At 55.8% G+C, this 23,164-nt stretch overlaps 1 protein-coding gene across 1 annotated transcript in view; it reads left to right on the forward strand.

The window, feature by feature from the left end:
• Nucleotides 1–21,800, forward strand: part of dhrs1 (dehydrogenase/reductase (SDR family) member 1) — a 46,762-nt gene extending 24,962 nt beyond the window's left edge. Inside the window, exons 2-9 of the mRNA XM_060821421.1 lie at nt 4,731–4,892; nt 6,572–6,715; nt 13,672–13,751; nt 14,122–14,254; nt 14,892–15,035; nt 15,826–15,895; nt 18,357–18,437; nt 18,894–21,800. Of these exons, the coding sequence (XP_060677404.1) occupies nt 4,743–4,892; nt 6,572–6,715; nt 13,672–13,751; nt 14,122–14,254; nt 14,892–15,035; nt 15,826–15,895; nt 18,357–18,437; nt 18,894–19,030 (939 nt within the window). The 5' untranslated portion in view covers nt 4,731–4,742 and the 3' untranslated portion in view covers nt 19,031–21,800. The remainder of the gene's footprint in view (nt 1–4,730; nt 4,893–6,571; nt 6,716–13,671; nt 13,752–14,121; nt 14,255–14,891; nt 15,036–15,825; nt 15,896–18,356; nt 18,438–18,893) is intronic.
• The last annotated feature ends 1,364 nt before the right edge of the window (nt 21,801–23,164 follow it).

The raw sequence follows: 23,164 nt of genomic DNA on the forward strand, positions 1-23,164 counted from the left end.
TCTCACACATGCTGTCTCTCTCTCTCTCACACATGCTGTCTCTCTCTCTCTCACACATGCTGTCTCTCTCTCTCGCACGCTGTCTACACGTGTCTCTCTCACACACACGCTGTCTATATCTCTCTCTCTCACACACACACACACACACACACACACACACACACACACACACAGTCCCTCTGTGTGTGTGTCTCTCTCACACACACACTGTCTCTCTCTCACATGCCGTCTCTCTCTCTCTCTCTCTCACACGCTGTCTCTCTCTCTCACACACGCCGTCTCTCTCTCACACACGCCGTCTCTCTCTCTCTCTCTCTCTCTCTCTCACACACACCATCCCTCTCTCACACACGTGTCTCTCTCTCTCACACGCTGTCTCTCTCTCACACGCTGTCTGTCTCACTCTCTCACACACGCACAATGTCTCTCTCTCACACACTCTCTCTCTCTCTCTCTCTCTCTCTCTCACACTGTCCCTCTCTCTCTCTCTCTCACACACACTGTCCCTCTCTCTCTGTCACACACATCCTCGCTGGCGAGGCTTGCCGTCACAAGCCTAGGTTGACACCCAGTTATCCCTGGCTCACTTGGTCTTGGCTGCAAGGAGAGTGTCTGCCGAACTGAAGTGGTTTGGTTTGCCTTTCAGGGAAGTCACGCTGGGAAGGGGGTCACGCAGGTGTCGTTTTCTCTCGGATCGACAGTGGTCCTGAGCTGGCAGAGCAACGGACATCTCACTCCAACCTGCGTCCCATGCCGTGCCTACTCACTCCCCCATTCTTGTCTCCCGTTGCCCCCCGATCCTTGTCGCTCCCTCCATTCCCCATGACCCTCGGATCCAGGCCGATCTCAAATTGTCAAGCAGCTCCGATTTTAATCGCTCTGCCTGCTCGTGTGCTTCCCTGAACCTTTCCGCCCTCTCTCCCTCGCCTCACCTCCTGTGAGAGGTGGCTGAGAAATTAGCCCAACAAAGCAGAGATCACAAAGCACACATGGGAGTGAAATTACCAAACCGTTTGTCAGGGTTAAAAATCCCACAGCACCAGGCTGTAGCCCAACAGGTTTATTTGGAAGCACACTCGCTTTCGGAGTACAGCTCCTTCATCAGCTGGTTGTGGAGGGCACAGAGTTTATAGCAAAAGGTTACAGTGTGAGGTAACTGAAATTATACATTGAAAAATACCTGGTTTGTTTGTTGAGTCTCTCATCTGTTCGAGTACCATGATAGTTTCACTACTTTCATGTGTAAATCACAATCTTTTTTAAAGTTGCATTCTCAGGTTAACTGTAACAGTTGGTGTCAGCGCAGATAAGATGTTGAAGGTGTTAGTCCCCTGTGTTCCCTGTCTGCTGTAATGTTTAGACTGATTCTAATCCAAAAAGTGAGTTAACAGAGTCTTACATGGATTCAAGCAGTTTTTGAGTAAAGTGAACTGTAACTCTGCAAGTACAAATTCACCCCCAAACGTGTACGTGTGTGTGTGTGTGCGTGCGCATGCGTGTATGTCTGGGTGGAGGTTTGTGAGTGTCTGTGAGAGAGGGTATGTAGTGCATTATATGGGGTGTGTGTGTGTGTGTGTGTGTGTGTGTGTTTGTGTGTGTGTATAGTGCAATGGTGATCCCCTGTGATGTGACATGAACCCAAGGTCCCGGTTGAGGCCCTCCCTATGGGTACCAAACTTAGCTATCAGTCTCTGCTCGGCCACTTTTCTCTGCTGCCTGTCCAGAAGACAGCCTTGGAGGATGGTCACCCGAAGGTCCGAGGCTGAATGTCCTGGACCACTTTAAAAAAAGGTTTGTGATTTATATATGAAAGAAGTGAAACTATCATGGTCATTCCAACAGATGCGAGATTTAACAAGCAAACCAGGTATTTTTCAATGTATAATTTGCTATAAACTCTGTGTCCTCCACAATCACCTGATGAAGGAGCATCGCTCCAAAAACTAGTGTGCTTCAGATAAACCTGTTGGACTACAACCTGGTGTGGGACTTTTAACTTTCTACACCCCAGTCCAAGTCAAACAGTTTATCGACCCAGCAATATCGTGGGTTGAGAAATTGACCGAGCTGCAACAACACAGACAGTCTGTCCCAGGTAGCTGAAGCACTTCCCCAAGTTGAAAACCAAGCCAAATTTTTATTGGAATCTTGTCCAATTATGTTAATTTAAAAGTAGGGAAAATACAATGGTCTTGATAATCAAGTAATCCTGTTTATGATGGTGATAATTGCAGCAGCAACTATCAGTTCTTCATGGGATCAGGAGATTGCAGCTCTCTTCGATGGGTAGGTGAGAGTGTCCCTTTTAAAGCAGTAAGGTGATTCCATTCTGGCTCTCCCTGCGAGTGAGGTATTCTGGTGCCTTTCTGTCTGACCTGTCCTTTGTGTGGCTTTGGTATCAGTGGGGTACGAGACTGCCCTTGGGTGGGGGGCTTTGGGACAGTGGTGCTGATCTGGTCCAGGAAGCTTATTGTCAGTTTGCCTTGGGAAGTGGTCTGCGAGTGACTGTGGTCATGTCTGGGTTCCCTTTGTCAGCCTGTTTGGTCAATGCTGAGGCATTCTGGGTGTTTCTGATATGGTTTTCTGTGGGGCCATGCTGTGGGTAGGCAGGGTGGCAGATCTTTTCCCACAAGAGGTAACTTGAAACCCATCTTTGACTGAGCCTTTCAGTTGCCAGCCCTTGTACTTGGTGTTTTGCTTTAAAACAACTCCCTCCTGAAGGGTCCATAGTTAAGTTTTAGAGGGTGTTATGTGATACACACTTGGCAGGATCCCCCTTCCTGCAGTGCATGCAGAATCAGGCTGTGGGCGGCCCGAGGGAGTACCATGTTGTGTCAGAGTCTCAAGTCCAGTTTGCTTAAGCCGAGAGCTCTGTCAGCGCTGGGCTGGGGCGAACGCAGTGTGTGTCTGTAAAAAGTGTCAACAGGTAAAGAGAGAGAGAAAACGGACGCGCTTTCCCCGATTCCCAATCATTGGCTGGAATATTGCATCGTTTTTGGTGGTGAAATGGAACTCGAGGTTTCAACGAGAGATCGGTGGGGGGGTGGGAAGAGGTGGGGGGGAGGGGTGCGTGAGGTGGATCCCGGGAGGAACCAGACTTAAACTGTTTGAGTAAAAAATGAGGTCTGCAGATGCTGGAGATCAGAGCTGAAAATGTGTTGCTGGTCAAAGCACAGCAGGCCAGGCAGCATCTCAGGAATAGAGAATTCGACGTTTCGAGCATAAGCCCTTGGGCTTATGCTCGAAACGTCGAATTCTCTATTCCTGAGATGCTGCCTGGCCTGCTGTGCTTTGACCAGCAACACATTTTAAACTGTTTGAGGTTGGGCGGGTCAGAGCGACAGAGCGAAACCAAAGGGGCTTGTGTCCGTCCATCCGTGGGAATGGGCCATCCATGAGTTTCTCTCATGGCCCAGGATGGGGGTGTGGGTGAAGTGGTTTGGGTGCGTGCCAGGGCCTGAATGGAAGAGTGCAGACTGTACCAAACCAATTCAAAGGTGAAGGGAGGGAGAGGCATGTACCAAACCGGTTGTTTCTGGAGTGGGGGGAAGGGAGATGCGATGGATTGTACCAAATGAATTGATACAAGGCACAGAGGTGGTGGTGAACTTTCAGTATTTATTGCCCATCCCTCATTGCCCAGGGGGCAGTTAAGTCAGCCACGTTGCTGTGGGTCTGGAGTCACATGTAAGCCAGACCGGGTAAGGATGGCAGTTTCCTTCCCTGACTGACATTCATGAACCAGATGGGTTTTTCCAACAATCGGCATGGCCAGCATTAGACACTGAATTCCAAGGCGTTTATTGAAATCAAATTCCACCGTCTGTCAGAACATTTCCTGGGTCTCTGGGTTAACAATCCAGGGATAATAACTCCAGCTCATTGCCTCCGCGATGGAGTTCGGGGTGTGGGTGGGGGGGGCGAGGTTTGGAGAAGGATGGGCAGTTCCAAACCCAGTTGAAGTGTGGAAGTCACCGTTAGAGAGACCGACAGAACTGAATGGGTGGATGTTGTTGGATGGCAAAGGAAGCAAGGTCAGGGCAGGGAGGTGAAATTGGGTTGGAGTGTTGGATAATCCCGAGGATTTGAAATCTGGAATTCGCCACGAGTAGCAATGCATGCTTTTATTAACCACACCACGGCTTCTCAATGCAAAATAACAAAACCAAATGGCGTCAGGCTGCAAGGTAACACTGTTGCTTCAAATGGCTTCTCACCCGGCTAAAAGCTGCCTTGCTGAGCGAACGGAATCAAAAGATAAAGCAGATAATGGAGCCCTCACTGTGGAATTAACTGAAGCTAGACAGGACATTACTGACCATCCCAGCTAACCTCGAAATGCAGGTGGGAAGAGAGAATGTGTAGGAAAACACTTTGTTTCCCCAGGAAATATCATTATATGCCTGTTATATCATTTTATTGGTTATATTCTACAACGAAGGCTGTACTATTTCTTAAGTAATTTCATGTAAAAATTACCCTTGTTCTGGATGAATTGCTCAGCTTCTCTCAGGAACACAGAAGCTTTTAATCTCTGTGTTGCTGGACAAACCTGTGCCCCGCCATCACTCATTAAAGTGTGAAGTCTTGTTGAAGCAGGCCGTACTCCTGTTGTTTATTTGACCGATCGCGGAATGAGACACCCCTGCCAGGGGTTTGAGATCTTCAATACCAGAACACGTCGAGCTGCAAGTCAGACACTGAACTCGGCTCTGCTTTCTACCCTCCAGCCCCTCGCAGGCATGGCCCACGCTTTGCTTGGCAACGTGTGCATCGTGACCGGAGCCTCCCGGGGCATTGGCAAGGGCATCGCACTGCAGCTGTCGGGGGCTGGAGCTACCGTCTACATCACTGGGCGCAACATGGACACGCTGCAGGCGACGGCAAAGGAGGTGAGGGGCTGCCAAGGGGACAGGGAGGCTAAGGGAGGAGAGCTGTGCCGTATGATAATCATGGAGACAGTCAGAGTTGCCGTGCTTCCCCGCCGGTGTAACTGCTTTTGAGGCACGCGATGCAACGTGAGGAAACATGGCTCAGTGGTTAGCACCGTTGTCTCACAGTGCCTGGGACCCAGGCTCAATTCCTGCCTCGGGCGATGGTCTGTGCGGAATTTGCGGATTCTCTCTGTGTCTGCGTGGGTTTTCTGAGTGCTCCGGTTTCCTCCCACAGCTTAGGGTGAATTAGCCATGCTAAATTACCCATAGTGTCCAGGGATGTGCAGGTTAGGGTGGATTGGCCACGCTAAATTACCCATAGTGTCCAGGGATGTGCAGGTTAGGGTGGATTGGCCACGCTAAATTACCCATAGTGTCCAGGGATGTGCAGGTTAGGGTGGAAAAGCTTTTGCAGTCAGAACATCTGTGATGGTGGTACCCAGTCTGCGCTTGGGTTTCCTCAATGTAGAGGAGTCCTGTTGAGTTTTCCGGTCCCTCGTTGCTGGCCTGGGTCCAGCATTTATCGCTGCACCCCTTTAGAAGAAAGTGAGCAGCCTTCTTGAATGTGCAGTCCATGTTGACCCACGATGCCCCTCAGGGAGGGCAATCCCAGGAAGAAACAGCCTATACATTGCCAGGTCAGGACAGAGTGGACTGGAGGGGGATCTTGCATGAGATGGTGTTCCCTGTGTCTCTGCTGCCCCCACCCCCCTTTCTAGATGGTAGAGGGGTATGGGGGGTTTGGGAAAGTGCTGTCTAAGGAGCCCCTCGGTGAGGTTCTGCCGTGCGTCTTGTAGACAGCACACACTGCTGCAACTGAGCGTTGGTGGGGTGGTGGGAGCGGGGGTTTGCGGGGGCAATCGAGAGGGGGCTGTAATTTATGTGTTTAGGTTCCCTTGGGTTGGTGGCATCATTTCCTGCAGTGGTGTCATTTCCTGTTCTTCCTGCCATTTCCAACCAGAACTCCATCAGCAAACACATTGACCCATTTACCAACCCCTGAGAGAAAAAGAAACAGGAAATGACATCACCACGGGAAATAATATCACCAACCCAAGGAAACCTAAACACATCAATAGAAAGTGGGCCATACCACCAGTGCTTCATCCGGAGGCTCACAGATGATGTTACCTAGTGCGGTGACGAAACGTCTGAAACTGAACCTTCCAGCTCAGCGAGCAAACCTACATCCACTATAAGGTCAACCCTCAGCCTCTGATGCTCCAGAAAAAACAGCCCCTTCCTAGTCAGCCTCTCCCTGTAGCTCAGATCTTCCAACCCTGGCAACATCCTTGTAAATCTTTTCTGAACCCTTTCAAGTTTCACAACATCTTTCCGATCGGAAGGAGACCAGAATTGCACGCAATATTCCAACAGTGGCCCTAACCAATGTCCTGTCCAGCCACAACATGACCTCCCAACTCCTGTACTCAATACTCTGACCAATAAAGGAAAGCATACCAAGCACCTCCTTCACTATCCTATCTACCTGCGACTGTCAATTGAGGGTGATATGGGAGACCAGCCGAGACCAGGAGGTTGTGGGGGAAGGCAAAGGAAGCAGCAGGCAGATGGCAAGGGCTTGTGCATGCAAGGGGGCGGAGGGCCTTGTGTTGATGGAAGCCGTCTTTTTGCAGGTGGAGGGACGGGGAGGTCGATGTATCCCCGTGGTGTGTGACTCCTCCAGTGAGGAGCAGGTCCGCTCGCTCTTCAGTCAGGTCAAGCAGGCGCACGGTGGGCGGCTGGACATTCTGGTCAACAACGCGTACGGAGGGGTTCAGGTAAAAGAGCATCGTCACTCCCACCACGTAACCACAACCCGAGATCGCCATGGCCCCTCCCCTGACAGAGTGGAAATGTCCATCGGATCGCACACTCCCCACATCCCGAACCCCATCGGATCGCACACTCCCCACTCCCCGAACCCCATCGGATCGCACACACCCCGAACCCCATCGGATCGCACACTCCCCACACCCCGAACCCCATCGGATCGCACACTCCCCACATCCCGAACCCCATCGGATCGCACACTCCCCACGCCCCGAACCGCATCGGATCGCACACTCCCCACATCCCGAACCCCATCGGATCGCACACTCCTCACATCCCGAACCCCATCGGATCGCACACTCCCCACATCCCGAACCCCATCGGATCGCACACTCCCCATATCCCGAACCCCATCGGATCGCACACTCCCCACGCCCCGAACCCCATCGGATCGCACACTCCCCACGCCCCGAACCCCATCGGATCGCACACTCCCCATATCCCGAACCCCATCGGATCGCACACTCCCCACGCCCCGAACCCCATCGGATCGCACACTCCCCACGCCCCGAACCCCATCGGATCGCACACTCCCCACATCCCGAACCCCATCGGATCGCACACTCCCCATATCCCGAACCCCATCGGATCGCACACTCCCCACGCCCCGAACCCCATCGGATCGCACATTCCCCACATCCCGAACCCCATCAGATCACACATCCCCACATCCCGAACCCCATCGGATCGCACACTCCCCACATCCCGAACCCCATCGGATCGCACACTCCCCACGCCCCGAACCCCATCGGATCACACACTCCCCACATCCTGAACCCCATCGGATCGTACACTCCCCACGCCCCGAACCCCATCGGATCGCACACTCCCCGAACCCCATCGGATCGCACACTCTCCACGCCCCGAACCCCATCGGATCGCACACTCCCCGAACCCCATCGGATCGCACACTCCCCACTCCCCGAACCTCATCGGATCGCACACTCCCCACGCCCCGAACCCCATCGGATCGCACACTCCCCGAACCCCGAACCCCATCGGATCGCACACTCCCCACACCCCGAACCCCATCGGATCGCACACTCCCCGAACCCCATCGGATCGCACACTCCCCACACCCCGAACCCCATCGGATCGCACACTCCCCACACCCCGAGCCCCATCGGATCGCACACTCCCCGAACCCCATCGGATCGCACACTCCCCACATCCCGAACCCCATCGGATCGCACACTCCCCGAACCCCATCGGATCGCACACTCCCCGAACCCCATCGGATCGCACACTCCCCGAACCTCGAACCCCATCGGATCGCACACTCCCCACATCCCGAACCCCATCGGATCGCACACTCCCCACACCCCGAACCCCATCGGATGGCACACTCCCCACACCCCGAACCCCATCGGATCGCACACTCCCCGCACCTCGAACCCCATCGGATCGCACACTCCCCACACCCCGAACCCCATCGGATCGCACACTCCCCACGCCCCGAACCCCATCGGATCGCACACTCCCCGAACCCCATCGGATCGCACACACCCCGAACCCCATCGGATCGCACACTCCCCACATCCCGAACCCCATCGGATCGCACACTCCCCGAACCCCGAACCCCATCGGATCGCACACTCCCCACTCCCCGAACCCCATCGGATCGCACACTCCCCACGCCCCGGACCTCATCGGATCGCACACTCCCCGCACACCGAACCCCATCGGATCGCACACTCCCCGCACCCCATCGGATCGCACACTCCCCGCACCCCGAACCCCATCGGATCGCACACGCCCCGCACCCCGAACCCCATCGGATCGCACACTCCCCACGCCCCGAACCCCATCGGATCGCACACTCCCCGAACCCCATCGGATCGCACACACCCCGAACCCCGAACCCCATCGGATCGCACACTCCCCACATCCCGAACCCCATCGGATCGCACACTCCCCGAACCCCGAACCCCATCGGATCGCACACTCCCCGAACCCCGAACCCCATCGGATCGCACACTCCCCACACCCCGAACCCCATCGGATCGCACACTCCCCACTCCCCGAACCCCATCAGATCGCACACTCCCCACGCCCCGAACCCCATCGGATCGCACACTCCCCGAACCCCGAACCCCATCGGATCGCACACTCCCCACATCCCGAACCCCATCGGATCGCACACTCCCCGAACCCCGAACCCCATCGGATCGCACACTTGCCACACCCCGAACCCCATCGGATCGCACACTCCCCGAACCCCATCGGATCGCACACTCCCCACACCCCGAACCCCATCGGATCGCACACTCCCCGAACCCCATCGGATCGCACACTCCCCACACCCCGAACCCCATCGGATCGCACACTCCCCGAACCCCATCGGATCGCACACCCCCCGAACCCCGAACCCCATCGGATCGCACACTCCCCACTCCCCGAACCCCATCGGATCGCACACTCCCCACATCCCGAACCCGATCGGATCACACACTCCCCACACCCCGAACCCCATCGGATCGCACACTCCCCACACCCCGAACCCCATCGGATCGCACACTCCCCACATCCCGAACCCCATCGGATCGCACACTCCCCACATCCCGAACCCCATCGGATCGCACACTCCCCACACCCCGAACCCCATCGGATCGCACACTCCCCGAACCCCATCGGATCGCACACTCCCCGAACCCCATCGGATCGCACACTCCCCGAACCCCATCGGATCGCACACTCCCCGAACCCCATCGGATCGCACACTCCCCGAACCCCATCGGATCGCACACTCCCCGAACCCCATCGGATCGCACACTCCCCGAACCCCATCGGATCGCACACTCCCCGAACCCCATCGGATCGCACACTCCCCGAACCCCATCGGATCGCACACTCCCCGAACCCCATCGGATCGCACACTCCCCGAACCCCATCGGATCGCACACTCCCCGAACCCCGAACCCCATCGGATCGCACACTCCCCACACCCCGAACCCCATCGGATCACACACTCCCCGAACCCCATCGGATCGCAAACTCCCCGAACCCCGAACCCCATCGGATCGCACACTCCCCACTCCCCGAACCCCATCGGATCGCACACTCCCCACACCCCGAACCCCATCGGATCGCACACTCCCCGAACCCCATCGGATCGCACACTCCCCGAACCCCGAACCCCATCGGATCGCACACTCCCCGAACCCCGAACCCCATCGGATCGCACACTCCCCACACCCCGAACCCGATCGGATCACACACTCCCCACACCCCAAACCCCATCGGATCGCGCACTCCCCGAACCCCGAACCCCATCGGATCGCGCACTCCCCACGCCCCGAACCCCATCGGATCGCACACTCCCCGAACCCCATCGGATCGCACACTCCCCGAACCCCATCGGATCGCACACTCCCCACATCCCGAACCCCATCGAATCGCACACTCCCCGAACCCCATCGGATCGCACACTCCCCGAACCCCGAACCCCATCGGATCGCACACTCCCCACACCCCGAACCCCATCGGATCGCACACTCCCCACATCCCGAACCCCATCGGATCGCACACTCCCCACACCCCGAACCCCATTGGATCGCACACTCCCCACACCCCGAACCCCATCGGATCGCACACTCCCCGAACCCCATCGGATCGCACACTCCCCACATCCCGAACCCCATCGGATCGTACACTCCCCACGCCCCGAACCCCATCAGATCGCACACTCCCCGAACCCCATCGGATCGCACACTCCCCACACCCCGAACCCCATCGGATCGCGCACTCCCCACGCCCCGAACCCCATCGGATCGCGCACTCCCCACGCCCCGAACCCCATCGGATCGCACACTCCCCGAACCCCATCGGATCGCACACACCCCGAACCCCGAACCCCATCGGATCGCACGCTCCCCACATCCCAAACCCCATCGGATCGCACACTCCCCGAACCCCATCGGATCGCACACACCCCGAACCCCGAACCCCATCGGATCGCACACTCCCCACATCCCAAACCCCATCGGATCGCACACTCCCCACATCCCGAACCCCATCGGATCGCACACTCCCCGAACCCCGAACCCCATCGGATCGCACACGCCCCACACCCCGAACCCCATCGGATCACACACTCCCCGAACCCCATCGGATCGCAAACTCCCCGAACCCCGAACCCCATCGGATCGCACACTCCCCACACCCCGAACCCCATCGGATCGCACACTCCCCACATCCCGAACCCCATCGGATCGCACACTCCCCACACCCCGCACCCCATCGACACGCTCCCCCTCACCGTCCATCGACACGCTCCCCCTCACCCTCCATCGACACACTCCCCCTCACCCTCCATCGACACATTCCCCCTCACCCTCCATCGACACATTCCCCCTCACCCTCCATCGACACATTCCCCCTCACCCTCCATCGACACACTCCCCCCTCACCCTACATCGAAACACTACCCTCTCTCCATCGAAACACCACCCTCCCTCATCGACACACTCCCCCTCACCCTCCATTGACACACTCCCCCCTCACCCTCCATCGACACGCTCCCCCTCACCCTCCATCGAAACACTCCCCCTCACCCTCCATCGACACACTCCCCCCTCACCCTCCATCGACACACTCCCCCCTCACCCTCCATCGACACACTCCCCCCTCACCCTCCATCGACACGCTCCCCCTCACCCTCCATCGACACACTCCCCCCTCACCCTCCATGGACACGCTCCCCCTCACCCTCCATGGACACACTCCCCCTCACCCTCCATGGACACACTCCCCCTCACCCTCCATGGACACACTCCCCCTCACCCTCCATCGACACATTCCCCCTCACCCTCCATCGACACATTCCCCCTCACCCTCCATCGACACATTCCCCCTCACCCTCCATCGACACACTCCCCCTTGCCCTCCATCGAAACACTACCCTCCATCATTGACACACTCCCCCACACCCTCCATCGACACACTCCCCCTCACCCTCCATCATTGACACACTCCCCCACACCCTCCATCGACACACTCCCCCTCACCCTCCATCATTGACACACTCCCCCACACCCTCCATCGAAACACTCCCCCTCGCCCTCCATCGACACACTCCCCCACACCCTCCATCGACACACTCCCCCTCACCCTCCATCGACACACTCCCCCCTCACCCTACATCGAAACACTACCCTCTCTCCATTGAAACACCACCCTCCCTCATCGACACACTCCCCCTCACCCTCCATGGACACACTCCCCCTCACCCTCCATCGACACACTACCCTCCCTCATCGATACGGTCCCCGCCATCGAAACCCTCTCCCTTTGAATTCCTCCCCTGAACACCACCCATGTTGAAATACTCCACATGCTCCTCAGATCGATGTAGTCCCTCCCCTATAGAAAGAAATCCACCCCTGCACGTTTCTCCTGTGTTGTGGAGGCTGAATTATTCTGCTACTTGATCCGATACCTTATCATGACACATTATGCTCACAACAACGACACCTTTTATTTCTGCAGCACCTCTGACGGCACAGGTATTCCCCCGAATCTGTTATTAATCCAGATTTGACACTGAGCCACATATTAGGAGAGGGGACCAATATCTCAGTCTTCAGTGGCAGATCTCCGGGGAAACCCCATTGGAAGAAAGCAAAGTGAGAGACGGAGATGCTGAGGGAGAGGATATTGGGTTTCAGCGAAAGTCAGAAGTGGGAAAGAAATTTTAAAAATCCAGGAGCCCAGGTGGCTGGAGCGCAGAGCCCTGGGTGCGTCGTGAGGCCTGTGGAAGAGAGAGGGTGGAAGGCCTGACTTGAGGGCACATGGGGGTTGAGAATTTTAACCTCCACCTTCTGCCTGACCGGGCGCCGCTGTCGGGCACAGAGAGGTCCGATCAGGAAACACGGCATGGCGTGAGTTCACAAACAGGCAGCCGAGTCTCAGTGACTTCGGTCTGTGCAGTGACATCTTAGAACAGTTGTATCTGGAGGCTTGGGATACGGTCCCTCACGTGCTGAAGGTCAATGGGTAATCTAGTCACAGCGATGTACAGCGTGGAAATAGACCCTTCAGCCCAACCTGTCCATGCTGACCCAGAGATCCCTAACCCAATCTCGTCCCACCTGCCAGCCCTTGGCCCATATCCCTCCAATCCCTTCCTATCCCTGTCCCCATCCACCTTTTAAATGCTGTCATTGTACCAGCCCCCACCACTTCCTCTGGCAGCTCATTCCACACACGCACCACCCTCTGTGTGAAAAAGTTGCCCCTTAGGTCCCTTTTATTTCTTTCCCCTCTCACCCTAAACATATGCCCCTCTTGTTCTAGACTCTGCCCCCACCCCCCCCATCTCAGGGAAAAGACTTGGCCTGTTTATACTATCCAAGCCCCTCATTATTTTGTAAACCTCTATAAGGTCCCCCTCAGCCTCTGACGCTCCAAGGAAAACAGCCCCAGCCTGTTCAGCCTCTCCCTGTAGCTCAGATCCTCCAAACCCGGCAACACCCTTGTAAATCTTTTCTGAACCCTTTCAAGTTTCACAACATCTTTCCGATAGGAAGGAGACCAGAATTGCACGCAATCTTCCAACAGTGGCCCTAACCAATGTTACAGCCGCAACATGACCTCCCAACTCCTGTACTCAATACTCTGACCAATAAAGGAAAGCATACCAAACGCCTCCTTCACTATCCTATCTACCTGTGACTCCACTTTCAAGGAGCTATGAACGCGCACTCCAAGGTGTTTGAGGCATTTTGAGGATCTGACAGGGTAAGGAGAGAGAGTCGTGCGCAGGGTGGTAAGGTACACCTGGCATCCCAGACAAGGGAACAGAGCATTAAAATGGGTCCGTTTGAGTGGAGGAGTGAGGTTGGTGGCAGACCGTGGAGATGTGGCTTCGTTTTGACCGGATCACTCCCCTGTATTTTTCTCATAGGCAATACTGAACAGCCAGGGTAAAAAGTTCTGGGAGACGCCGGCCTCTATCTGGGACGACATCAACAACGTCGGGCTGCGGTGAGTTGTGGTGCGGGGGGGGATGCTCTGTCTTTCCCAGCCCTCATCTTCGCTTCCCCTCCCCCCACAGTTCAATCAGAGTGTGTCCACGCCCTGGGTTTGCAGCTTTTGAGCAGTGCCATCTCGCTCTGTGACCTCCCGCCTGCCCCCCGTGACAGTCACACAGCACGGGGCACAGATCCGTCCGTCCCACCAGCCCCACACCGACCGACCGGAATCCCAAAGTGAAACGGTCCTCTGCCTGATCGGCCTGAGGTGGTTCGGCCCCTCGAGTGGGCACCCTGCCAGGTTGGGGCGGGGGCAGGTTTTCAGGCGGCTGGGCAGGACAGCCCAAAGGGGTTGACCAACCTCCTGCGCTTCCTCCCCGCAGGGGCCACTACATCTGCTCGGTGTACGCGGCACAGATGATGGTGGAGGCCAAGCGGGGACTGATTGTCATCATCTCCTCGATGGGGGGCCTGCGCTACCTCTTCAATGTGGCATACGGAGTTGGCAAGGCCGCAGTGAGTACATGGGCAGCATGAGCAAACACTCCGCCTGAGCGGTTTCTTCACTTTTGGACAGTTACACTGAAACCAGATCTCCAGTCTGTCAAATCTCTCTCTCTCTTGCTCTCTCTCTCTCACACACTCTCACACACTCTCACACACTCTCACACACTCTCACACACTCTCTCACACTCTCTCACACTCTCTCACACACACACACACACACACTCTTTCTTCCTGTCTCTCTGTCTTTTTCTCTCCCTCCCTCTCCCTTTCCCTCTGTCCCCTCTCTGTTTTTTGGTCTGTGCCTTTCTCCCTTAATTTAACTCTTACAGTCCCCATTTCTCTCTGTCTTTGTCTCTTTCTCTCCCTCCTCATTTCTCACTTTTTTCTGTTTGTGCCTTTCCCCATTTCTCTGTCTTTCTCTCCATCTGTTCCTGTATTTCTCTCTTCCTGTCTTTTTCTCTCTCTCTCTCTCTCTCTTTCTTTCTTTCTTTCTTTCTTTCTTTACCTTTCTCTCTGTCACTGTCTCTCTCTCTCTCTCATACTCTCTTACACTGCCTCTGTCTCCCACTCTGTCTGTCTCTCTCTGCCCCCCTCCCGCGTTGCCTGCCCCCACACACACAGCCTCTGTCTGTCTGTCTGTGCTCAGTGTGACCGGATGGCAGCAGACTGTGCTGAGGAGTTGCGGAGACATGGTGTGTCGTACGTTTCCCTGTGGCCCGGGGCGGTGCGCACCGAGACCATCAACAATTTGATCATCAACAGGCCTGCCAAAACCAAAGCAGAGCAGAAGGTGAGTGAGACAGGGGGGGAGAGAGAGCGCGGGGGGGATGGGGGGGGAGAGAGAGCGCAGGGGGGATGGGGGGGGGAGAGAGAGCGCAGGGGGGATGGGGGGGAGAGAGAGCGCAGGGGGGATGGGGGGGAGAGAGAGCGCAGGGGGGATGGGGGGGAGAGAGAGCGCAGGGGGGATGGGGGGGGAGAGAGAGCGCAGGGGGGATGGGGGGGAGAGAGAGCGCAGGGGGGATGGGGGGGAGAGAGAGCGCGGGGGGGATGGGGGGGAGAGAGAGCGCGGGGGGGATGGGGGGGGAGAGAGCGCGGGGGGATGGGGGGGGAGAGAGCGCGGGGGGATGGGGGGGAAGAGAGCGCGGGGGGGATATCGGAGGGAAGAGAGCGCGGGGGGGATGGGGGGAGAAGAGAGAGCGCGGGGGGGATGGGGGGAGAAGAGAGAGCGCGGGGGGGGATGGGGAGAGAGAGAGAGCACGGGGGGGGAACGGGGAGAGCGCGCAGGTGGGGAACGGGGTGAGAGAGCGTGGGGTGGGGAACGGGGAGAGAGAGGACGCGGGGGGGAACGGGAGAGAGAGCGCAGGGGGGAGCGGGGAGAGAGAGAGAGTTGGGGGCCGGGGGGGGGGGTGGGGGAACGAGCGGTGGGGGACGGGGTGAGGGTAGGAGTGAGTTTGACAGCGCGTGGGCAGTAATTAGTGTCAATCCCTGGTCTCCAGCTTCCTCATGTTATTCCGTGTGGATGTGGCACGGTTTCCCATTAACAGTGCAGGAGCTGAATCCTGCGTCCTGTCTGGTTTCAGGTGGTGGAAATGTTTTCCAGCGGTGAGAGTCCTGAGATGAGTGGCAAGTGCATCGTGGCTTTGGCGACAGGTGTGTAAATCCTTCCCCACTCGGGACATCCCTTATCGGATCAGATCAGATCCTGCTGTGTTCTCTGAGGGGTGTTTGGGGTTTCTCACTGAAAGGGGCTAAACGAACAGTCGCTGTGCAAGTGGGAGAGCTCTGTTTGACTGTGTGGCATCACCTTACAGTTACTGACGCCTGTCATTTGAATTTGCCTGGACGCTCTGTGTGAGGCCAGGTTTATCCCTCCGTTGCTAAATCACCTCAGGTTTCAAGTTCTGCATCCACCCACTTGCACTGAAGGTGTGCGGTGTCCTGCCTGGGGTTCGCCTGACCTGGGACCCGACAGTGCTGGAGGACGTACCTAAATGTGAAGCTGGATGGAGCGAGGAGCCAGTTCCCAAGGGCTGGAAAGCACAGCCGGCTAATCTCTGTCGCATCAGTTGAAATGGTGGGAAACAGACAGGGACAAGCATTTACAGAAACATTTCCCAGCGTCCAGCAGAAAATGTGCTCAGCTGGGAGACGTGAAGTCAGCTTGTAAGGGTCCGTTCTCTGCTCACTTGGATGGGGTCACTCTATTACCAGAGAGTAGCCGCAAGTCCGCCTCGCAAACATGGATGAAACTGGAAATTAACGCCAACGAGAATGAGCTACTCTTGAACGTACATACAGGTCGTAACAACTCCTACAAGCATATTAAAAGGAGGGGAGTAGCTAAAGGAAGCTCATCGGAGGCAGAGCCGAGAGGAATTATTACAGGGAATGGCAGAAATGTTCAGCAAATGTCTCTTCACAGCAGAAAACACGCACTCCACACTAGAAAGGGTGGCAACCGATCAGAAAATTACGATAATGTTCAACAAACGTTCTTGAGAAACCGAAGGGATTCTGGGTCTGCAATATCCCATGGACCTGATGGCCCGTGGCCTCGGATCCGAGGTAAATAGCTCCGAAATTATAAAGGTTGCTGGCTGTAATTTTCCAAACGTCCCCGGACTCTGGGGTAGTCCCGGTGAATTGGAAAGGTTCCAAATCTAACAGCAAAATTGGAGGGAGCGAGAAAACCCGATTTCTCAGCCAGCTGGCCTGTTAACACATCTCAGAAATCACATTGTGAACAGAGTCAACGTTTTCCAAAGAGGAGATTGGTTTTGACAAATTGTTTGCACGATTTCGAGGGCGTGGACTGTCTGAGACTGAGCTGCCGCGAAGTCTCTTCCCTCGCACGGCTGTGGATCTTTGGACATCTCGACCCATGTTTTCAGTTGTCAGGAGTCCAGGGTCAGCAGGCTTGTGGTCTCTCGGGGAGTCGAGGGATGCAGTGGAAAGCAGGTGGGAGAGGAGCCATCCACGGCCCCGGGTTCAGCCAGCATTGTCAGAAACAGGTGGGCAGACCGAGTGCTCTCTTCCTGCTCCAACCTGTGATGGCAGCAGGTCGGAGGAGGAGGAGGGGTGCCCTGAGCTCTCCTGCCCCACCACCTCCTGGATCTTGTTTGAAACTGAAAGGGGCACCGTGCAGCGCAGTGGCCGTGACCAACTTATTCTGTTTGTTGGCTCAGCCTCACCTGCACTGGCCTCTTCCATCCTTGTGGATTGGGAATGTTTGTGGAGCCGCCTCTTCCAGTTCCCAGGCCTCCACCGTTCACGGCTGGATGTGGCAGGACTGCAGAGCTCAGATCAAACTTGTTGGGTGTGGGATCGCTTGGGCTCTCTCCATCACTGGGGCAGGAAGTGAGGACCGCAGATGGGCTGGAGATATGTGTCAAAGAGAGTGTGGTTTCTCTGGAGGGCATGGTCGACCACATGGGAGGGGGAAAGTGTGATCTGTGAAGAGGGGGGAGGTCATCTGCAATGTTCTGTGGTGGAACTGGCCCTCCTGGGAGCAGACGAGGCCGAGGAATTGGGAGGAAGGGATGGTATTTTTACAGGGGTGGGGGGTTGCAGGGTGGGAGGAGGCGTAGTCCAGGCAGCTGTGGGAATCGGTGGGTTTGCGGTAGGTCTGTGTTGAGTCGGTCATCAGAAATGGGAGATGGAGGGGTCCGGGAAGGGGAGGGAGGTGTCCGAGATGGTCCCGCTGGTTTTGAGGTTGGGTTGGAAGGTGTTTTGTTTTTCTCTAGAGGGCATCATTCCCGATGAAGAGTGTATGCCCGAAACATTGCCACTCCTGCTCCCTCAGATGCTGCCTGAGCGGCTGTGCTTTCCCAGCGTCCGTGCTCTGTCTATCACTCGGTGCGCATGTCGTCCTGGTTGGCAGCTGTCCACTGGGCTGACACCTTATCCGTCCTGAGGTGTATCTGGAGTCCTCGCTGCAGTCATCTCCTGCAAGATGTCCACTCGGGGGATCCTATCGTAGGGTTTCCTGAACCGAAGCCGATCAGAGCGCCAGTGGAATCCCATGGTCTGTTGTCTGCTGGACACTTGCTCGTTCAGATCTCCGTCAGCCAACCCCCCCCTACCCACAGTCTCTCCTCTCTGTCTCCACCAGATAAGGACCTGTTGAAGAGGTCGGGCAAGGTGCAGATGACCTGCGACCTGGCAGCTCAGTACGGACTGCAGGACGTGGACGGTGAGTAGTTGGGGCCGCTCGACATAGCCCTTTCTCTCTCTCTGTCTCTTTCTCTCTCTCACGTTTTCGTGGTTTGGCCATCCGGGTCTGTCTTGGAGAGAAAGATGGAGGGAGGGTCGGGAAAGAGTGAAGGCAGGAAGATTGGAGTTGGTGTCATGGCCTATCCTCTGGGGGAGGGGGGGGGGTCAGAGGTTAAGGGTGACCTTTCGCCTTCCGGGAGTCCAACGGTGATCTGGGTTCACTTGTTCCGTGACCGCGGGCCAGCGGTGAGGCCTCAGCGTGATGGTCAGGCCCCTGGGCAGTGAACAGAAGAGGGAAGCCAGTGATAGGAAGGGGGGGGTGGGGGTGTGAGTGTGAGTGATGGGAGTGGGGTCAGTAAAGCCGGAGGGGGGGGCGGGATTATGGTTACAGGGAGTCTGGTGTTGACCAGTTCTCCATCTTCCACGCCACCTCTAGGCCGAGCCCTGGTGAACTATCGATCTCTGAAGTTCCTCTTGCAACAGGTGCCGGGACTGTCCTGGCTGGCCACCCTCATCCCTGGCTTCATCAAGGTCCCCAAGTGGGTTCTCGCATTGGCCGGCAATAAATTCTAAATCCTCCCCACCCCCTCGCCATCTTCATTTCCCCCCCCCGGCCTGTTCCTTCCCTCACTCCCTCCCTCCCTCACCAGAATCGCAGCCAACCCCCCTCTGTCTGACCAAGGTGGTGTGGCTTTTAACCTCGGGCAATCTGGTTGGACGACCATGTCTTGGCGCCATCCTGGCAGTCTCTGCAGTTGGGGATGGGTGGGGTGCGAATTGGAGAGGTGGCTCAGTCAGGTGGGTACCTGAGAAAATGTGACATTAACCGCCCTACACCCACGCTCCCCCCGTTGAGGTAGATAATAACGCCTTCACCTCAAGAGGACAGAAGAACGACCCGCACTCCTTCCCGCCCAACTTTGGGTCTTCCAGGGGAACGACGGTTTGCTACGGTGTCCTTCGTTTAAACACCAGCCCAACCACCTGACCAAAGAGAGGTGCAGACAGTGAGAGGCAGAGAAGAGAGTTTGCCGTGGTAAAATGTTTCTGTTTCTATGCAAGTGATCATCCTCGCAAATCAAACATCACAGCAAAGTCCCTGCAGTGTGGAAACAGACCTTTCAGTCCATCTATTCCACACAAAACCTCAGGAGAGCATCCCACCCAGACTACCTCCCTAACACTGGCCCTGCAACCCTGCATTTCCCATGGCTCACGCACCCATCCATAAGCGCAACTGAGCACTATGGGTAATTTAGCCCGGCCCTTCCACCCTAACCTGTACATCCCTGGGCACTAAGGGTGGATGGGCCGGGCTAAATTACCCAAAGCTGCACGTCCCTGAGCATGGCCAATTCACCCTAAGCGCACATCCCTGGGCACTATGGGTAATTTAGCACGGCCAATCTACTCTAACCTGCACATCCCTGGGAACTATGGGTAATTTAGCACAGCCAATCCACCCTAAACTGCACATCCCTGGGCACTATGGGTAATTTAGCACGGCCAATCCACCCTAAACTGCACATCCCTGGGCACTATGGGTAATTTAGCACGGCCAATCCACCCTAAACTGCACATCCCTGGGAACTATGGGTAATTTAGCACAGCCAATCCACCCTAAACTGCACATCCCTGGGCACTATGGGTAATTTAGCACGGCCAATCTACTCTAACCTGCACATCCCTGGGAACTATGGGTAATTTAGCACAGCCAATCCACCCTAAACTGCACATCCCTGGGCACTATGGGTAATTTAGCACGGCCAATCCACCCTAAACTGCACATCCCTGGGCACTATGGGTAATTTAGCACGGCCAATCCACCCTAACCTGTACATCCCTGGGCACTATGGGTAATTTAGCACGGCCAATCCACCCTAACCTGTACATCCCTGGGCACTATGGGTAATTTAGCACGGCCAATCCACCCTAACCTGCACATCCCTGGGCACTATGGGTAATTTAACACGGCCAATCCACCCTAACCTGTACATCCCTGGGCACTATGGGTAATTTAGCACGGCCAATCTACTCTAACCTGCACATCTTTGGATTGTGGGAGGAAACCCACACGGACACGGAGAGAGAGCACACAAACTACACACAGACAGTTGCCCCGAGGCAGGACCACTGCTCCTGCACTGTCCCCTGGTCATATTCTCTGGGTTGGGGGGCAGTGACCCCGCTGCCATTCCCTCAGCTGTCTGATGTGCAGGTTAGGGTGACATCTCCCTCTACCTGGCCACAATCACCTTAAAATGATGCCCACCCCTCCCCCCACCTGCTCACTGCCAAAGCTGATAGCTGGAGCCTCTCGCTGACTGGGAATCTCTGTTCGGGCCATGGACGTGTGTCCGGCACCAACGTCCGCAGGAATGTCTTCGTCTCATCGATAGAAGCAAGCACAAAGCGGCCCAAGCCACGACGCTGCCTGAGGGCGCTCTGGAAGGAGGTGGGTCGGCCGACATGTTCACACAGGGATCACGGAAGCTGCAGGAGGGCGAGGCTGACCGAACCGCAGCCTCCAGAGAGCCAGTGCTGGGCCGAATGGCCTCCTCCCCTACTGTAACCTTAGCACGGTGCAGCCCAGTACAGGCCCTTCGGCCCACGATGTTGTGCTGACCTTTTATCCAGACTAACCTACGTTTAACTATCACCCATGTGCCTGTCCAAGAGTCGCTCAAATGTGCCTCATGTCTCTGCAGGGCATCCCATGCACCCTCCACACTCTGTTCTGCAATTCTGTCTGTCTGTTGACTCAGTGGGAGTCACTCTCACCCCCGCCCCCCTCGGGGTTGGAGGATTGTGAGTTCAAACCCGGGCCCTGTGGCCCCCAACTCTGAGATCCCAGTAATCTGTCCAAGGAGTGGCCCATCAAGTGAGACGGCAAACCCCTCCCCCCCAGCCCTGGCGCTAAGGCTGAAGGACCTTCCACTGGGACGACGCCTGAAGGTACAAAGGTGATCTGGGCTTTACTATCTCACTTGTGGGATCGCGCTGTGCCCGATCAGCTGTCACCCTTTGTTCTTTACCAACCGCAGCTGCGCATTTTCTTCTAAAGCACTCGCTTGGCTATGCCACTCTGTCAGCCTTTATCACTGGGTTCCAAGGGTTAGGGTTATGAGGAGGGATTACACACAACAGGGTTGTTCCCTGGAAATGAGAAGGTTAAGGTTCAGTGTGGTCAAAGTTTGCGAGATAATAAGGGGAACTGACTGGGCAGAGCGGTAGGAGACAGCAATCATTTCCACAGGGAATCTGGGATTTCAGCAGGGGCACGATGTACACATTAAACCATTCATCAGTAAAATGGGCCGAAAGACCACCTCTGTTCTGCCTCCTTGGCTGTCCTTCAGTTCGAAGAAGTATTTCTACACACAAAACGTGGCCGAGGTTTCACACACTAACAGTAAAATTAACGCATCCATCAATTGTTCATTTTAAATCTACGGTCAATAACTTGGTTAATCAGTGCGTGTGGAGTTAGGTCGCAGATCAATCATAACCTCGCCGATTGACTGAACCTTCTCAAAAGGGGCTGAATGGCCACAGAGTCACACAGCACGGAAACACAGCCTTCAATCCAACTCATCCGTGCCGATCCAGATATCCCTATCCTAATCTAGTCCCAACTGCCAGCACCAGGCCCATATCCCTCCAAACCCTTCTTATCCCTGTCCCCATCCAGATGCCTTTTAAATGCTGTCATTGTACCAGCCTCCACCACTTCCTCTGGCAGCTCATTCCACACCACGTCACCCTCTGTGTGAAAAAGTTGCCCCAGAACTCCCTTTTATGTCTTTCCCCTTCTACCCTAAACCTACGCCTCTCTAGGTCTGGACTCCCTGACCCCAGGGAAAAAACTTTGTCTATTTACCCCTATCCATGCCCCCTCATGATTTTATAAACCTCTATAAGGTCACCCCTCAGCCTCCGACGCTCCAGGGAAAACAGCCCCAGCCTGTTCAGCCTCTCCCTGTAGCTCAAACCCTCCAACCCTGGCAACATCCTTGTAAATCTTTTCTGAACCCTTTCAAGTTTCACAACATCTTTCCAATAGGAAGGAGACCAGAATTGAACACAGTACAGTATTCCAAAAGCAGCCGAACCAAGGTCATGTCCAGCTAATAAGGTGACCCCTCTGCACTGACCAGTAAAGGCAATGCAGGACCCTCCTGTTCCTGTGTGACAGGCTGGAGAAGGAGGCTGAATGGCCTCCTGCTGTTCCTGTGTGGAACATGGTCTGAAACTGCGAGAATGAAACACACAATTATTTACATGCTTTAAAAAGAAGGCACGATCCGAGAAAGAATCTCAGATGGATTAACCCCAGGTGCCAGTCAGTGCGGAGACAGTGAGCCTGTGGTGAGTGAAGGGTGGGTGTTAAGGATGGACCCGATTGAAGATACATTCTGTTTCATCCGACAAACCAGAAGTGTCCGCTCCAGACACTAACCACTCACTAAAGCAGAACACGTGCACATGCTGGAGAGAGAGAGATTCATGGACAGTGACCCTGATGCACCCAGCTTCATGTGTTGGGCAGGGTTTCCCTTTCCCATCCTGCAGTCCACCCAGGGCTGCTGATGCTGGAAGGAGATGTGAAGTTGGAAAAGCGCAGCAGGTCAGAGAGCCTCCGAGGAGCGGGGAGAAGTCACTATCGGAGTGATTGGAGCTGAGGCCCATGAGCTCTGGCGGACAGCA

Source organism: Hemiscyllium ocellatum (assembly GCF_020745735.1).
Source record: "Hemiscyllium ocellatum isolate sHemOce1 chromosome 27 unlocalized genomic scaffold, sHemOce1.pat.X.cur. SUPER_27_unloc_1, whole genome shotgun sequence".
Lineage (NCBI taxonomy): Eukaryota > Metazoa > Chordata > Chondrichthyes > Orectolobiformes > Hemiscylliidae > Hemiscyllium > Hemiscyllium ocellatum.